General features: G+C 42.8%; 1 protein-coding gene across 1 annotated transcript in view; it reads left to right on the top strand.

Moving 5' to 3' along the window:
* The window catches only part of SLC27A2 (solute carrier family 27 member 2), a 55,487-nt gene extending 43,207 nt beyond the window's left edge, over window positions 1–12,280 (top strand). Inside the window, exons 6-10 of the mRNA XM_007170419.3 lie at window positions 3,869–3,959; window positions 4,574–4,772; window positions 6,278–6,375; window positions 10,721–10,851; window positions 11,817–12,280. Coding sequence (XP_007170481.2) covers window positions 3,869–3,959; window positions 4,574–4,772; window positions 6,278–6,375; window positions 10,721–10,851; window positions 11,817–11,993 — 696 coding nt within the window. The 3' untranslated portion in view covers window positions 11,994–12,280. The remainder of the gene's footprint in view (window positions 1–3,868; window positions 3,960–4,573; window positions 4,773–6,277; window positions 6,376–10,720; window positions 10,852–11,816) is intronic.
* The last annotated feature ends 6,823 nt before the right edge of the window (window positions 12,281–19,103 follow it).

Here is a 19,103-nt window from a genome sequence, read left to right as displayed (position 1 = left end):
AGTTGCTCCTGTGTTGGGTGCGTAAATATTTACAATTGTTATATCTTCCTCTTGGATTGATCCCTTGATCATTATGTAGTGTCCTTCTTTGCCTCTTGTAAGAGTCTTTAAAGTCTATTTTGTCAGATATGAGAATTGCTACTCCAGCTTTCTTTTGATTTCCATTTGCATGGAATATCTTTGTCCATCCCCTCACTTTCAGTCTGTATGTGTCCCTAGGTCTGAAGTGGGTCTCTTGTAGAGAGCATATATACAGATCTTGGATCCATTGGTTTGGATCCATTCAGCCAGTCTATGTCTTTTGGTTGGAACATTTAATCCATTTACATTTAAGGTAATTATCGATATATATGTTCCTATGACCATTTTCTTAATTGTTTTGGGTTTGTTATTGTAGGTCTTTTCCTTCTCTTGTGTTTCCTGCCTAGAGAAGTTCCTTTAGCATTTGATGTAAAGCTGGTTTGGTGGTGCTGAATTCTCTTAGCTTCTGCTTGTCTGTAAAGGTTTTAATTTCTCCGTCGAATCTGAATGAGATCCTTGCTAGGGAGAATAATTTTGGATGTAGGCTTTTCCCTTTCATCACTTTAAATATGTCCTGCCACTCCCTTCTGGCTTGCAGAGTTTCTGCTGAAAGATCAGCTGTTAACCTTATGGGGATTCCCTTGTATGTTATTTTTTGTTTTTCCCTTGCTGCTTTTAATATTTTTTCTTTGTATTTAATTTTTGATAGCTTGATTAATATGTGTCTTGGCATGTTTCTCCTTGGAAACATGCACTTCCTGGACTTGATTATTTCCTTTCCCATATTAGGGAAGTTTTCAACTATAATCTCTTCAAATATTTCTCAGTCCCTTTCTTTTTCTCTTCTTCTTCTGGGACCCCTATAATTCAAATGTTGGTGTGTTTAATGTTGTCGTAGAGGTCTCTGAGACTGTCTTCAATTCTTTTCATTCTTTTTTCTTTATTCTGCTCTGCAGTAGTTATTTCCACTATTTTATCTTCCAGGTCACTTACCCGTTCTTCTGTCTCAGTTATTCTGCTATTGATTCCTTCTAGAGAATTTTTAATTTCATTTATTGTGTTGTTCATCATTGTTTGTTTGCTCTTTAGTTCTTCTAGGTCCTTGTTAAACGTTTCTTGTATTTTCTCCATTCTATTTCTGTGATTTTCTATCATCTTTACTATCATTACTCTGAATTCTTTTTCAGGTAGACTGCCTATTTCCTCTTCATTTGTTTGGTCTGGTGGGTTTTTACCTTGCTCCTGCATCTGCTGTGTATTTCTCTGTCTTCTCATTTTGCTTAACTTACTGTGTTGTGGTCTCCTTTTCTCAGGCTGCAGGTTTGTAGTTCCCATTGTTTCTGGTGTCTGCCCCAGTGTGTAAGGTTTGTTCAGTGTGTTGTGTAGCCTTCCTTGTGGAAGGGACTGGTGCCTGTGTTCTGGTGAATGAGGCTGGATCTTGTCTTTCTGGTGGGCAGGACCGCATCCGGTGGTGTGTTTTGGGGTGTCTGTGACCTTATTATGATTTTAGGCAGCCTCTCTGCTAATGGGTGGGGTTGTGTTCCTGTCTTGCTGGTTGTTTGGCATGGGGTGTCCAGCACTGGAGTTTGCTGGTCATTCAGTGGAGCTGGGTCTTAATGTTGAGACGGATATCTCTGGGAGAGCTCTCATCAATTGATCTTATGAGGGGCTGGGAGGTCTCTAGTGGACCAATGTCCTGAACTCAGCTCTCCCACCTCAGAGGCACAGGCCTGACACTCGGCCGGAGCACCAAGACCCTATCAGCCACATGGCTCAGAAGAGCAGGGAGAAAAAAAGAAAGAAAGAAAAAAATAAAATAAAGTTATTAAAATAAAAAATAAAAATTAATTACTAAAAATAAAAAAATTAAAAAGTAATAAAAGGAAAGAAAGAAGAGAGCAACCAAACCTAAAAAGAAATCCACCAATGATAACAAGCTCTAGAACTAACTGTAGTAAAAAAAAAAAAAAAAAAAAAAAAACAGACAGACAGAACCCTAGGACAAATGGTAAAAGCAAAGCTATAAGGACAAACACACACAGAAGCATACACATACACACTCACAAAAAGAGAAAAAGGAATAAAATATACATATCATTGCTCCCAAAGTCCACTGCCTCAATTTGGGATGATTCATTGTCTATTCAGGTATTCCACAGATGCAGGTACATCAAGTTGATTGTGGAGATTTAATCCACTGCTCCTGAGGCTGCTGGGAGAGATTTCCCTTTCTCTTTGTTCACACAGTTCCCAGGGTTCAGCTTTGGATTTGGCCCCGCCTCTGCATGTAGGTCGCCTGAGAGCGTCTGTTCTTTGCTCAGACAGGACGGGGTTAAAGGAGCAGCTGATTCCGGGTCTCTGGCTCACTCAGGCCGGGGGGGAGGGAGGCGTATGGATTGTGGGGCGAGCCTGCAGCTGCAGAGGCCAGCGTGACGTTGCACCAGCCTGAGGCCCGCCGTGTGTTCTCCCAGGGAAGTTGTCCCTGGATCACGGGACCCTGGCAGTGGCGAGCTGCACAGGCTCCTGGGAGGGGAGGTGTGGGTAGTGACCTGTGCTCGCACACAGGCTTCTTGCTGGCTGCAGCAGCAGCCTTAGTGTTTCATGCCCATCTCTGGGGTTCGTGCGGACAGCCGCGGCTCGCGCCCATCTCTGGAGCTCGTTTAGGCGGCGCTCTGAATCCCCTCTCCTCACACACCAGGAAACAATGGCCTCTTGCCTCTTCGGCAGCTCCAGACTTTTTCCCGGACTGCCTCCCAGCTAGCTGTGGCGCACTAGCCCCCTTCAGGCTGTGTTCACGCCGCCAACCCCAGTCCTCTCCCTGGGATGCGACCTCCGAAGCCCGAGCCTCAGCTCCCAGCCCCCGCCCACCCTGGCGGGTGAGCAGACAAGCCTCTCGGGCTGTTGAGTGCTGGTCGGCACCGATCCTCTGTGCGGGAATCTCTCCGCTTTGCCCTCCGCACCCCTGTTGCTGCGCTCTCCTCCGTGGCTCAGAAGCTTCCCACCCCCCGCCTATCCCCATCTCCACCAGTGAAGGGGCTTCCTAGTGTGTGGAAACTTTTCCTTCTTCACAGCTCCCTCCCAGAGGTGCACGTCCCGTCCCTATTCTTTTGTCTGTTTTTTCTTTTTTCTTTTGCCCTACCCAGGTACGTGGGGAGTTTCCTACCTTTTGGGAAGTCTGAGGTCTTCTGCCAGCGTTCAGTAGGTGTTCTGTAGGAGTTGTTCCCCATGTAGATGTATTTCTGATGTATTTGTGGGGAGGAAGGCGATCTCCACGTCTCACTCCTCCGCCATCGTGAAGGTCTCCCCTAAACAAGATTTTAAAAGCCCACATGTGATGTGTCCACCAAAAAACATGCATGAGAATGTTTATAATAGCTTTATATTTAATAGTCTAAAACTAGAAACAATCCAAATGTCCATTAACAGGAGAAGAGATAAATAATTGTGGTATATTCATACAAGGAAAGTTGCATGGCAACAAAAAGTACACCATTGACACAAACACTGACAGGGAGGGATGGATATCACAGACACGATGTTGAGTGAAAGCAGCAGATACTAAGGCATATTTATTTCATTTATTTGATGCTTAAGACTACTTGATGGCAATAAAAGTCAGAATAGTGACTTGACAGAAAGAGGCAGGAGGAAACTTCTTAAGGTAATGAAAATGTTTAGTATCTTGATCTGGGCAGCAGTCACATAAGGGTATGCATGTGCAAAAATTCATCAAGCTGTACACTTAAAGTATGTGCACTTTGTATACTTTATGTATGCTATGCCACAATAAAAAAGAAAAATTTGTGAAAGAATATGTGCTCAGAATGATCCATTTTAATTTCGCTAGCAAGTCGTAACTTATGAGCTGATTAAATATGATGTGGAGAAAGATGAACCCGTTCGAGATGGAAATGGATATTGCATCAAAGTTCCCAAAGGTACAGTGGACTTTTGTTCAATTAACCTGTGCCTTTTCTTACCTTAACCCAGTGACTCTTAAGAACTAACATATCACTGCTAAAATGAACACATGGTAAAATTTATCAGAGTGGGGGAAAAAAAGAGGTTTATTTTCGTACTCTCGGAAATAGATAAATTCCAAAAGATGGTAATTTACCACTACACGTAATATAACTATAATTTGAAACCTAGCTTAATAATTTCTTGATTATGAGGTAAGCATTTTGCAGAAGGGGATATGTAATTATGGTTGCAAAACTATGGTTTGCTTTAGCGGGCCTTTCCTTTAAGCTTAAACTACTATGCGTTTGTCTAATTGTGTGTGTAAATCATTATTCAGTGAAAGATTAGTATTAAAAGAATTACAAATGTGTGACCATAGAGAATAATGTACTGTGTGTGTGTGTGCATGGTATATATATGTGTGTATATGATGTACATGGAAATACATGTACACATGCATGTAAAATGACTCTTCCTGCAGCCAGCTTGTTGCCACTGGGTTGTATGGCATCAGTTTTAAAAGAAGGTTAATACTAAAATTTGCCTACTGCTAGTACATAAAATAACAATTTACTTCCTTCTGTCTTAGGTGAAGTCGGACTCCTGGTTTGCAGAATCACACAACTCACACCATTTAGTGGCTATGCTGGAGGAAAGACTCAGACAGAGAAGAAAAAACTGAGAGATGTCTTTAAGAAAGGAGACCTCTATTTCAACAGTGGAGATCTCTTAATGATGGACCACGAAAATTTTATCTACTTCCACGACAGAGTTGGAGATACATTCCGGTTGGTTTCTCTGAATTATTGAGCCAAAACAAACACAGGCACAATTTGGCTTACTCCTAAATTAGAGTCGCATTCCACTTTGTTTATGGTACTCCATTTCCTTCTATCTCTTTGGCGTGTCCACTCAACCTCCTGTGTTCCCAGAAAACAAGGAGGAAAACACATGGGGTACCACTCTGCAATGCATAGTTATCTTGGTTGAGCAACACCAGATGAAACTAGGAGAGAAAACCCGTGTCTGATTTTGGGCACCTAAATAACTGAGTCCATCCAATTCCTCCCATTTATCCTCAATTATTACCAGTCACTCAGGTCAGCCAGGAATTTTCATACTGTTTCCAATCATGAGGATTTTTTCTCAGATAAAATCAAATGCAAATTAATGTGAAGCTGATCTAGTTGAAGAGGAGGTGAGGGTTCTGAGCCCCGTCTGCTCCTCTCCCTCCCACTCTCCATTCCCAACCAGATGGTTTCCCACAGAACCCACAAGTCAGCACAGTGGAGTTTGAAAATCATCGTAATAGACCATGAAATTAATTCTCAGCAACAGCATGGTCCTCCAGCTTCATGACACTTCTGTTTAACCAGCTTCCCTCCCGTATAAACTCCCTCAGGCCAGACCCTGTGTCTGCTTGTTCGCCTCCCAGCACCTAGTGCAGCGATTACTTTTTGCATGAATGAATGAGGAAGAGATGGAAGTTGTCTGGGTGTAGTAGAAAGAGCATGGATATGAATGAGAAGAACTCAGTTCCCAGGCTTCCTCTTACCCCTGAGCAGCTGTGTTATCAGGCAGGTAATCTTTCTGCACCTCAGTTCCTTCACCCATGAAATGAGGGTCCCAACCATCCTTAGGGTTCCTTCCATCTCTAATATCCCATGACTCTGGATCTATATCATTATTTTATGCCACCTTCATGTTACTAAAAAAGATACTTCTGGGAGATCTAAAGAATTTTTAAATGTAAGACAAAATATAACTCTTTATTAAATGAAAAAGTAGCACCTGATTGGGCACTAACATTATTCTCCCTACAAATAGAGTATGATATTTTCTTTCTTATTAAAAGCTTTTTCATTGCCATAAGACCGTGAAATACAAGTATGAAATTCTATTTAATAGAAATTTACTAACTGAATTAAATAGCAGCCAAAGTTAGTGAATGAGGGAAGTGAGAGACCTAAACACAGCAAAAAGTCATTGAGATTTATTTTTGATTTCTAGTGCCTTTCTTAGGCCAAGCCCATATTTTAACATTAGAACATCATTCTGTGTATCACATTTCACGTGACAAGGTTAAAATTCCACATTTTATTCTTTAGGTCTATGCCTTTGTCTTTCATGCCTCAAGCAGGGTGCCTCTCCCATGACTAAGTTGGAGAGTTTGGGGGCCAAGGTGAGGAAGACAAGCGCAGCCACCCCACAGCGGTCTGGAAGAAACACCTGTCACAGACAACCTGCACCGCAGACCACCAGTGACCTCTGCTAACCTTGCCTTTTCTTCCAGGTGGAAAGGGGAAAATGTGGCCACCACTGAAGTCGCTGACATAGTAGGACTGGTTGATTTTGTCCAAGAAGTGAATGTTTATGGCGTGTCTGTGCCAGGTATGCACAAGATATTATAAATCAATGCCAAAACTCCTACACTAACTGAACATAATTTTAACCCCCGGGCAAAGTTTGTCATCACTTCCTCCTGCCAGCTGGAGAATCAAACAACTCTTTCCCAGCCTCCTGGGAGTAAGGGGCTTATGCCTGGTTTATGTGCCATTATAAATCAGACAGGTCAGTACATCTGAACCTGGCCTGCCTCTGTGGTTCACTCCCCAGCTGTTCTTGGGCTCTCAAGCAAGCCAAATCTCTCCATGATACAGGGTCCATGCAGCATTTGGCATGCCTCAAGAAAAGAGGTATCATGCTTGATAGCTTGGAAGTGGTATCTTGGCCTCTGAACTGGGAGGTACAAATAAGAGCAAGTGCCATTGCTAGAGGAAAAAAGCCAGGAAGGAGCTGATTTTTTCCAGACTCTTCTTTTAAACCAAGTCCCTGACCCCAGCTTGCTCCACTGAGTTTCAGAATCATCACACAAAGTGCTGTCACCAAGCCTCTGTCTGCAGATCTGCCTCTGCCAGCAGAGTGGGGAGAGTGAGGTCTGATTTTGGGTCCTAGCTCCAACACCTGCTGGCTGTTTGACTTCACACAAATCACTAAATTAGAGATAATACCAATCCTGCAGTTAAGATTGTCGAGAAAACTAATTCATTTTAATTACATAAATACGAAATGTATATTTATCAGACACGTACATGAGGGTTGTCATGAAAAGAAATTTTAATTATAGATGTCAGAGAGAATTAAAACCTCCAAATCACTATCCAAATATAAGGTACTAGGGGAATTGGTATTGCCTAGAACTCAGTATTTGGGATTCTCATCTATACTCAAAATGGAAATCCCAAAGTCCCTTTTGCCTGAGCTGTGGTGGTTTCACATGACATTGTGCTGTCCTTTTATTTTTCTAAGAATATTTGAGGCTCTCTCTTGCCTGCTCCTCTCCACCCCGGTGACAGTGACTTGACAGGAAGTATAGCCACACCTCAGGTCAGAGTCCGAGGGGTGCAGAATATTTCTCATGTGGATTTCAGGCTGAATTAACATAAGGGCCCATATATGGTTGTCAGCCACGGCACCATGCCGGCCTCTCCCAGACCCCACCTGGAACATGTTGCATGGCCTTGTAAATGCTGGATTTTTTAAAGTAACAATACAAAAGAAGGAATATGAGAAGGTAAGAGAATATGGGAAATGGAATGGAGAGGCCTAATCCACTGCTCTTCAAAGTGGCGTCACCTACAAATTGGCACTTGCCATCTACCTCTACAAGGATCAGATCACGAGCCGCTGTAGCTGCTGACCTTCAACACCCCCTGAAAGGAGTTCAAGGTGGAGATCAGGAAGGAGGCACTCTGTGCTCTGGGAAAAACTGGCAGAACAGGTCCTCAGAGAGATATCTTCAGGAGAAGATTTTATGAGCCCAATTCTTGCATCTCCTCTATCCAGAAAGGCACTAAAATCCTTCATGGTGACATCTGCTCCTTGTGACTATCAGCAACCTTCATGAGACTAGCAGGTACCTTCTGCAAAAAATACGTGTCTGGTTGCATGTACTCCCCCCTTCACTAAAATCCCATGTGTACTGACCTTCTGCCCTACCTCTTTGGAGCAGTTTCTCAGAGCTATCTGAGATGCTGTCTCCCAGGCAATAGTCCTCATTTTGCCCCCAAAGAAAACTTAACTCACAACTCTCATGTTGTGCATTTTTTTCATTTGACAGTAGGGTCCCTGGACCAGCGACAGCATCATCGCCCAGGAGCTTGTTAAAAATTTGATATTTCTCATGTTAAAAATGCCCACCCCAGAACTACTGAACCAGAATCTCTGGGGTGGGGCCCAGGGAGCTGTGTTTTAACAAGCCCTCCAGTGATTCTTAAAACAAATGAAGTCTGGTTTTGGAGTGATGAAAATGTTCTAGAGCTAGATACTGGTGATAGTTGCACAACATTGTGAACGTACTAAATGCCACTGAACTGTATACTTTAACATGGTTAAAATAATGGATTGTATGTTTTACCACAATTTTTAAAAAACACTAAAGTCTGAGAAGCATGGAGGCCTAGTGGTTCTGAAAATTTAGCCAGTCATCAGAATCATCTGGGAAACTTTTTAAAGCCCAGATCTGGGGTTTGGGACTCAAACTTTGTGTCTTTTTTTTAATTCCCAAGTGGGTCTACCACCCTGTAAAGTTTAGGAGCCATTGATATAGAACAAAGAAGAGGAGGCAAATGGGTTTCAAATGATTGGGAGACAAGTCAAGTAGAACAAGGAGCAGCTGTGTTTATGTTGCACTGGAGGGCAGAATAAAACGGATGGATTGAAATGACCAGGGAGCAAATTTTCGCCTGAGAACTCTCCTGTAAACAGAGGGACCAACAACAGAATGGTCTCTCTCCTGAGGTAGACAATGCCCCACCAACTGGGATGTGTAAAGAGGCTGGCTGTCCACCTGGGATCCTGTGAGAATTCTTACAGCAGTGAAAGATTAGAGATGAACCCTGAAGTCTCTCCTATTTTCAGATTCTGTGATTCTCAGTGCCACTCTTGCAGCCTAGAAATGTGGCAGGTCTATCTAGAGAAAGGCATCAGTCCACCAGGGTGATTCTCACTCCCAAAGGGCTGAACAAGGCCTTTACAGACCTCAGCTTTGGACCAGGAGGAAAATTCTAAGTTTGGGCCTAGAATAGACATGACACCAGAACTGCCAAACTACTCTCTAGAGCTTTATATTATCAATAGAACTTTCTGCAGTGTTCTGAAAATGTTCTATATCTGCACTGTCCAGCATGGTAGCCAATAGCTACCATAGGGCTGTTGAGCACTTGAAATGTGGCTAGTGCAACTGAGGAACTGAACTTTTCATTTTACTTAATTATAATTAATTTTAATAGCTACATGTGACCAGTGGCCACCATACTGGATAGTGCAACTCTAGAGAACCTCTGGCCCGAACTGCTGCAGACAGGAACTTTCCCCCTGGAGCTGAACTAGCCCCAGCCAACCTCTGGGATTCAGGACAGAGACCTGAGATCCAACAGCCCCATTCGCCTCTCGATTGGGCATTGCCTCTGCCAGAGCAAGAAGCAAGGAGCCAGCTGACACTGAAGATTTCTGTTGCATCAGCCTCTGCCTTAATTCTAAAAGGAGTTCATTGGAGACATTCAAGATTCCTGAGACCGGTACCTTTGAGACAGCTACCAGGGACCCCTAGAGAAAGAGGGTACGGTGCCCTGCCTCCCTCCTTCAGATAAGAGGCAAAGCAAATGAGGATGCATTTCCTTTCTTATAATTTTTCCTCTTGTTTTCTGCCTTCTTTAGCGTCATGGGTAAACACACAATCACCATGGGAGAGATTTCGAAAGCTGGGGCCCAGGTGAGGAAGGGCGGCTCCTTTCCCCTCTCTGATTACAGTTAAGTAGTTCAGGGAAGCGGACCTGGACTCCCACTGGGTCTGCCGGATCAGGTAGAAGAGGTATTAATATGTAATTACCACTGTCCTCGCAAGAAAACAATGATAATTGTTCTCAACACCGGGAAGAAAGAGCCGTTAGGATCTGTTTCCCCTGTGGAGAGCACAATCTCTCTGGACTAGAGGGCATCAAGGTGGGGAGGCTGGGGTGCGGTGGGCACATACCGCTCAACCTTGATCTGCCTTCACCCTCCGGTCCCACAGCCTCTCTGAAATGCAGAGGCAAAGCTATTAGGAACCGTGATTATATAAGTCTCAGAGGTGACATTTGTGCCTGGAAGCACAACAGACCTGACCTGCCACCCAAAGAACAACCTGAGCCCGGTTATCCTTGACAGGGGAGCAAGGGTTTTTCACCAGAGTCCAAAAAATTTTTTTAGCCACTAGTTCAACCTTTTTCCCATTCTGGTGTTTACATCTAGGCTGCCAAGAAGGATGATGTCAATAGGATCTTTAGCCAGCCTGCCTCAATTCCATTTCTGGCCCTGCCTAGTATTGGCTGCATGAACTTGAACAAGTCTTTTAATGTCATTAAGCCTCAGTTTCTTCACCTGTAAAATAGAGATAACCTTTGGACCTCTTCATAAGGTTGTCGTGAGAGTTAAATAAGATAGTACATAAAGCACACTTAGTAAAGGACCTGGCATGTAATAAAGATTCAACCAATGAATAGCTTGTTGTTTTGTTGTTATCATTAATTCAACTTTAGAACTTAACTTCAACATATATTTGAAATAAAAACTCCAGCTATCCAAAAGAAACCCATGCCATAATGCTGTCTCAGTTCTCTGTTCTTTGACCTAGCAAAGCATCATAAATAAAATAAACAGCTACAACCCACCTAATTTTTTCTCACTTTAACTCTAGGTCACGAGGGTCGAATTGGCATGGCCTCCATCAAGATGAAGGAAGACCATGAATTTGATGGAAGGAAACTCTTTAAGCATGTGGCCGATTACCTGCCCAATTATGCAAGGCCCCGGTTTCTAAGAATACAGGTGAGACTCCTTATTATAAAGTTGTTATCCTCTCTCTTGGAGACACCTGCATCTTAGGGAACAATTCCTCTTCTACCATGGCGAGCACAACGGCCAAATTTTCACTACCCTTTCAGGAAGCTAAATGAAGAAGCAGAAATACCAGAAAATACAGCCAGCTGAAACCAAATCCTAATCCCTTTTTCCCTAAAACCACAGGCAGTTCATTCAGCAACAGTGTTAGCAAATAACTCACAGAGTCTGTTTGATGAGGTATAACAAACACATAAAATAGAAATGCTCCGACCCTCTTATTTATTGTTTCCAGTTTTAAAGAATGGAAAAATCCACTGAAGTCCTGCACCTTTCTATGATGTAAACTTTAATTGGGCATCATTAGCCAGTAGGAACTACCAAAGGCTAAACTGTCACGGATAGAGATTTTTTTTTTTCTTTCTCAAACATTAACCCCTTAGTTTAACACTCTCACTTTTGGACCTTGAGCTCTGAGATTCTGTAGCTGAAGATTTGAGAAAAGAAATGTTAGATTACCAGATATTGCTAAGGTTAAACAGTTATTTCTGTTGATGTTCATAAAGCACTGACATATGCTTTACAGTGATGGTTGAGAGACATGAAAGTTGAAATATCCTCAGATCATCACCTATTTATTGAAGAAGAAACAAGTCTTCAGTGTCACAAACAGGCTGAAAAAAAAAGTTGTCTGTGTGTAGATGATTCCTTTCCCCACCCCACCATTAATCCGAATATTCCAGTAATACTGGAAGCTCACCAAGTGACAGACTCTTCTGCTCCGTATTCCACTGTCAGCAACCTCTCTCTCCCCACAAGTGATCGTCAAGCTTTAAAGGAAGGAAAAATACATCCACAGAGGGCCCCCTAGTGGAGGTTCTGAAGACAGGATATCTTGGTATCACACAGAACCTGCTTTCGCAGCTCTCAAATGATTGTTTGATGTTTTTCAGGACACCATTGAGATCACTGGAACTTTTAAACACCGAAAAGTGACCCTCATGGAAGAGGGCTTTAACCCTGCAGTTATCAAAGATGCCTTATATTTCTTGGATGACAAAGCAGAAATGTATGTGCCGATGACTGAGGACATTTACAATGCCATTAATGATAAAACTCTGAAACTCTGAATATTACCAGGAGGGTAACTCAGTGTATTTCTAGAAAGAAACTGAATGGACCTAGTACAGCCACTTGATATAATCCCACTTTAATTTGACTGAAGATTGTGCAGTGCAATTTTTTTATGCATACCAGTAAGGGGAGACTTTTTAAAATTACACCCGAACCTTTGCAAGTGAAAAGATTTAGATGTAATTGTTTTTCAATTTGCACCTACTGTTTGTATTTGCAAACTAAGCTTGTTAGAGGGAGGATGTTATTTTTTAAAATATGTAATAAAATAGATGAACCCCAATATATGCGATGGCACTTCTTCCTGGCTTGATTCTAAATGCAAACCCTGAGCCTGACAGTATCATTGGTAATTTTTCACAGGTGTCCCGTTTATAATGCTAATGGTATTCTAAGTAAAAACTGGTAAGGAGTTGGGAGGTGAGGGGGTAGGTCCCCAATGAACAACCCAATGGAAATCCAGCTCTAGTGTAAGGCCAAGCCTACCCCCCAGAAACATCCTGGCCACTGTCTACAGCATTAGCCAACAAGTGATAAAGCCACCTATAGTCTTTGAAGGAGCTTAAGCCTAGAGCATCAGAGCTCTATACATTAAAGGTATCCAGCAAACTTTTTAGCTATATCAGGGGTTGCAAACTCAAGTGTCTTCAGGATTTGTATTGGTAATGCGGATGAGAAGAGCAGGTCCCAAATGAACGTGGAAAACTTGGGGACAGCCATGACGCAGCTTCAGTCAGCTGATTATTGTCATGGGGCTCTATAGCCCAGGTACTTCCAAGATCTTCTGATTATTCACAAAACAGAAATCCAGATATTTATGTGAATCTCCCAATTTTTAACATGTAAAGTCTCACATTTTTTATAATTTCCACGCACCCCAAAGAAAATGTAACTGTGCACCAGAGAAGTCCCAGCGGTCCAGCTCGCACCCCCAGGCTCACGTGCTCCTCAGTCTAGAGCTGGTTTCACTCCACAGCCAGTGTCCGGCCAGAGAGCCTGTTCAAGGACCGAGGGCTTTTGGCGTGGCACAGGAGGATCTGGGAATTGCAAGGAGCTCTCTCAGACAGGCTCTTTGTCCTTAGACTCAGCTGCCACCCTTTCTGAATAGAACCCCATAAGCTCTGCATGTGTCAGTCACAGAGTTCCAGGAGCAGGTCCTTGGTGGTGGCCCTCAAGATGACATATTCCTTACTAGAGCTTGTCCTAGGTCACAGGAGCGTAATGCTCACTAAGTTCACATCTAGGAAGTGTGACTCGAGTTCACCCCAGCCTCCCTAAAACAGGTAGAGTTTCCTTCCCTAGAGAACATCTTCAGATGACCAGGAGCTAGAAAGGAGCCCTAATTCTCCCTCAATTTAGTCCCTGAAAAGCCCCAGGCAAACGTATTCAGGGATTCTCAATGATACATGATGAGGGGTGGCCATCTCCACCCCCAACACAGTATTAGAAATATTTTTTAAACTCTCTCCACATTTTTAGAGACTCCTAAGAAGACTCATGACCAGAATCCCGCTCATTATGCCCAACAGTAAACATTCCCTGAGCACTTAATATGCATAAGGGACTTGAGGATGGCCTAAGGAAAACTCTGGATATCACTGCATCTCTGTGAATTTAGGCAACAATTTAGAACAACTGTTGCTTGTGGGTCAGCATTTGGGAATTTTTGCAAAATTCTAGGTATCTCTGCTTTTGCTTTATTGATCTCCCTGTGAAAATTTTAACCCAAGTGATGGGAAATAGCCCAGCCTTTGCTTTTGAAAGTATAACATTGTGCAATTGTGTTACTGGGAATCTTGCTAAAGTGAATCAGGTTGTAAGCAGAGATTGTTAAAGCTGTGATGTCATTCTGTGTCACAGGGAACATCTTTTTTGGGTGACAGGTCAGCACTTACACCAATATCCAGAACAGTAGTGTTCTGGAACCAAAGCCTGCTGGGGCCTGACCACCTTTGACCCACATCTTTGACTTCCCAGTTAGAAACTCAGAAACTCTCCCTCCCAGCCGGATGGCTTCCTCAGTCTCTTGCTTCCCCAAACCTCCATGATTGAGGCCAGGAACCACAGCTCTATTGGGATGGATAGAGACACCAGCACAATATCCTCAAGACCTGGGTTTGCATATGTGTAAACAAAATCAAGCCATCCTGTGACAGATAATCAACTTTAAAGACAGATTTTTCTCTTTTAGAAGGATCAAAAATTGTGTCCGTAGAAATGTCTGTACAAGTCATCTTCCTCATTTGAAAGTACAAGTGGATTTTTTTAATACAGATACCCATGTAAATCATTCAACAGATCTGATTTCAGGTGTATTGTTTGGAGACATATAATGAGTCTCCAAACCAAAACTCACATAATGAGTCTCCAAACCAAAATAATTTGGGGGTAAAACTAGTAAATTTCAGCATCTGAAATGGAAGCTAATAAGAATCGGTATAAAAACACAGTGACCCTCCCTAAGAGATGATCTGTTACATGTGTTGCTCGTTCGTACATCAGCTCTACGAGCATTTAGTGGGTCCCCGCTAAGGACCGAGAGATGAGCTCAGCACAGTATGATGGTGTTTTCCAAGCCTCTATCTGGGAAGTCATGTCAGGGTTTCAAAGAAAGCTGACTGGAAAGACCCCTAGAAGGAAGGCCAGAGTCTTTTCCATGTGTTTGAACTTTTCAAAAATAATTATTTTGGGGCTTCCCTGGTGGCGCAGTGGTTGAGAGTCTGCCTGCCAATGCAGGGGACACGGGTTCGAGCCCTGGTCTGGGAAGATCCCACGTGCCGCGGAGCAACTAGGCCCGTGAGCCACAACTACTGAGCCTGCGCGTCTGGAGCCTGTGCTCCACAACAAGAGAGGCGGCGACACTGAGAGGCCCGCGCACCACGATGAAAAGTGGCCCCTGCTCGCCGCAACTAGAGAAAGCCCTCGCACAGAAACGAAGACCCAACACAGCTAAAATATATATATATTAATTAATTAAAAGAAAAAAGAATTCTTAAAAAATAAAAATATAAAAAATAATTATTTTGTCACTGCAGTTGGTGGGGCTGCATGAAGACTGTAAAGAGACAGCTAACAGGAAAGTGTCCCTCAGCGTCACTGTGGCACTGTTCCAGGGGAGGCGGGCCAACTGGCCAACCCAGGTCTTCTAGTTGACGTGGGTGCCATCTCCCCAGAGCGCACAGAGCGCCATGTTGTAATATGGATATATAGCTGATGGTGCATTCCATTATGATTGGCAATTTCCCTCTGCACAGACGTCACGCTTCTATGAAGCTGTAAGCTCCATGAGAGTACAGAGTCCATCTATTTCGCTCATCATTATATTCCCAGTGCCTAGCACCAGGTAGGCAATAATTATCTACTGCTTTTTCATCAAGCAATCCTGATAAACACCTGGTTCCCTATGCAAGCTTTGCTATATGTGCGTGGGCACTGGGGGAGGCATGTTGGAGGCAGAGAGGATGAGCTAAATAGATGGTCTGAGTCCCCTAGTTCAGGCACAGCAGCGAGTCTCAAACTTGAGCACTGATGAATTGGGAGACTGGGATTGACCTATATACACTAATATGTATTAAATGGATAAGGAATAAGAACCTGCTGGATACAATAAACAAATAAAATAAAATTCAGAAAGAACCTTAACTCTTAAAGGTATTTTTCAATAGTTGAATTTATAATTGAAGAGAGTGACACTTTCATCATAATAGTCATTAATCTAGAGAAAGAATTTTGTAAGAGAGGACTTAGGAGATTGATATAGTCTGAAATAAACTACTTAAAGCTTTAAAAAAAAAAAAAGAAAATTGAGCACTGAGAGTCACCTTCACCAAGAAGTCTTATTAAGACGCAGACTGATGGGCCCATTCCCCAGAGTTGAAATTAGAATTGGCATTTGCAGTTCTAACAAATTCCCAGGTGATACTGACGCTGTTGATTAGGGGCTGCATTTTGGTAAACCCCTGACAGACAGAAAAACACCCTGAGTTACACATCCTGTGTGCTTAGTTAGTGTACTTCACTTCCTCGGACATGGATTATCTTTTGTTAACTGAAGCTCAGATCTTAGATCTGGTGTGACTCAAAGTGCAGGCATCAGGAAAGGCCTAGTAGAAAGCAGCACTTTGTCATCTTTAGCCTGCAATTGTTCTTGAAAACTCACATTAACAGTGTCTATTTACTAGATACACACGTACGTATTATTTGCTACAGCAAAACTAGAAGCAATCCTAGAGAGTGTCTAGTCAAACCTCTTTGTTTGATAAAAGAAAAAAAAAAAGCCTGGAGAGGTAACGTACATACCTAAAGTTGCACAGCCCACTGGCGTCGCTAAGCTCCCGCCTAACACTGATAGAAGAGACAACCTCTTTATAGACCAGGGAGTGGTCCCAGACCATCAGCATCAGCTGGGAGCTTGTCAGACATGCAAATGACCAGGCCCCACCCCAGACCTACTGAATCAGAACCGCTGGGGATAGGCCCAGCAATCTATGTTTTAACAAGCCCTGCGGTTGACTCTGAAGCAGGCTCAATTTGAGAACCACTGGCTTAGAGCAGGGCTTCTCAAGTTTTAAGGTGCATAAGAAGCACCTGGGGTTGCCAATGCTTCTAGTGCACGCATCCCTCGGAACAGCAAGCAGCTCTAGAACATTCTCAAACATTGCTGCACATTAGAATCACCTGAGGACCTGTCAAAACTCCCAAAGCCCAGGCCCATCTCATAACAATTAGATCAAGATTTCTGGGAGTGAGAGCCAGGCATCCGTACTTTTTTTAAAGACTCCCAAGCGATTCCAGTATGCAGCAAAGTTCTGCAACCGCCGATTGAGAACAAGGGTAATATGAAACTATAAGCTCTTGACAAAGATTCTCTCCCGGGCCAAACTCTACCCAGGCTCCTCTGAGCCCTCCTCCCTACTAGGCCTCAACCTTGGCCTAGAAAGACTTGAACAAAACAGTAGCATAATTTCTAATAGCTCAAGGCCACACCCCTGGGATGATCCTACATCCCCTTAAAATGCCTGCCTGAGAAAACACAAGGCTGCCAAAAGATTTACCGTTTGTTCCAGCCAACACCTGAAGATAGGGCCCCTGTCCCCCAGCCTCTGTGGGAGGGTAGGAGGCTAACTTCCATAAGCATCAGTTAGCAAACCCAGATGGGCTTCCCATGGACCGACCCCCTCTTCCTGCTTTTTGTAATTTTTCACTTCCCTGACTCATACTAAGTCCCTGCGTGCATACTTCCTGTTCCCCCATTCTCCCTCTAAAATGCCCAGTGACTGCTGTACAGATCAAATTGAGCCCAGGTCATGCCAGACTCTTTTTTCTATTGCAGTAGTTATTACTGATTAAAAATCTGTCCTTACTACTTTAACTAGTGGCCAGCTTTGTTTACATTTAACACTGTTAATATAACCAATTTCAGGGCTTCCCTGGTGGCTCAGTGGTTGAGAGTCTGCCTGCCAATGCAGGGGACACGGGTTCGAGCCCTGGTCTGGGAAGATCCCACATGCCACGGAGCAACTGGGCCCGTGAGCCACAATTGCTGAGCCTGCGCGTCTGGAGCCTGTGCTCCGCAACAAGAGAGGCCGCGATGGTGAGAGGCCCGCGCACCGCAATGAAGAGTGGTCCCCACTTGCCACAGCTAGAGAGAGCCCTCGCACAGAAACGAAGACTCAACACAGTCATAAATAAATAAATAAATAAATAAAAGAACGTGAATTTCTTTAAAAAAAAAAAAAAAGAAAGCTAATGATGTCCACTGGAGTCCATCTTTAAAAAAAAAAAAAAATATATATATATATATATATATATATATATATAAAACCAATTTCAGAACCACTCCCTGTAAAAGCACCATCTGAAATGGAAAGAAAATGATTTTTTTGACCTATGAACTCACCATGGGTAAGCTGCTTGTGAGCACAGCTTTTATCTGACTATAGTGTGCAGAAAAGAAAAAAAAAACGTACAAGTTCCAAACCTAGAGAGGGAACATTTAACTGTAGTGAAGGACTAGAGGGGTCTGCTGAATGGTGAACTTCTGATCAAGGACAACCATGAACAGTATGGTCTGCTGGGAATAGCATGGGCTTTACTGAGGACAAGGAGACCTGGGTTTGCCTACGTATAAGCTGTGTGACCTGTGGCCTCCGTTTTCTCATTTATAAACTGTAAGCCACAGTGCCTAACTCAAGCTGTCTGCCTTCTTCATACCAAGGGCTCCTCCAAACTCTTTTTCTCACAATTAAAGTCAAATCTTCAGCATACTAAAAAGCAAAATCCCTAAGTACATTCATTTAGGTTCCAGAACATGCCCTGGTTAGTTAATCATTATTTCAGTGGTCAGCAAAGGAAACCATAAACAAAATGAAATGGCAACCTATACACTGCAAGAAAATATTTGCAAATGACACTACCGACAAGGGCTTAATTTCCAATATATAAAAGCAGCTCATACAACTCAGTAACAAAAACAAACAAACAACCCAATCTAAATAGACATTTCTCCAAAGAAGACATACAGATGGACAATAGGCACATGAAAAGATGCTCAACATCACTAATTATTAGAGAAATGCAAATCAAAACTACAATGAGCTACCACCTCACACCAGTCAAAATGGCCATCATTAAAAAGTCCACAAACAATAAGTGCTAGAAAGGATGTGGAAAAAAAGGAACCCTCCTACACTGTTGATGGGAATGTAAATTTGTGCAGCCACTATGGAAAACAGTATGAAGCTTCCTCAAAACACTAAAAATAGGGTTGCCATATGACCCAGGAATCCCACTCCTGGGCATATATCTGATTAAACTATAATTCAAAAAGATACATACAACCCAATGTTCATTGCAGCACTGTTTACAACAGCCAAGACATAGAAACAACCTAAATGTCCATCGACAGATGAATGGATAAAGATGTGGTACATATATACAATGGAATATTACTCAGCCATAAAAAAGAATGAAATAATGCCATTTGCAGCAACATGGATAGACCTAGAGATTATCATACTAAGTGAAGTAAGTCAGAAAGAGACAAATACCATATGATATCACTTATATGTGGAATCTAAAATATGACACAAATGAACTTATCTATG

This window comes from Balaenoptera acutorostrata, chromosome 3 (assembly GCF_949987535.1).
Source record: "Balaenoptera acutorostrata chromosome 3, mBalAcu1.1, whole genome shotgun sequence".
Classification (NCBI taxonomy): Eukaryota; Metazoa; Chordata; class Mammalia; order Artiodactyla; family Balaenopteridae; genus Balaenoptera; species Balaenoptera acutorostrata.
This window is presented reverse-complemented; position numbering and strand designations above follow the sequence as displayed.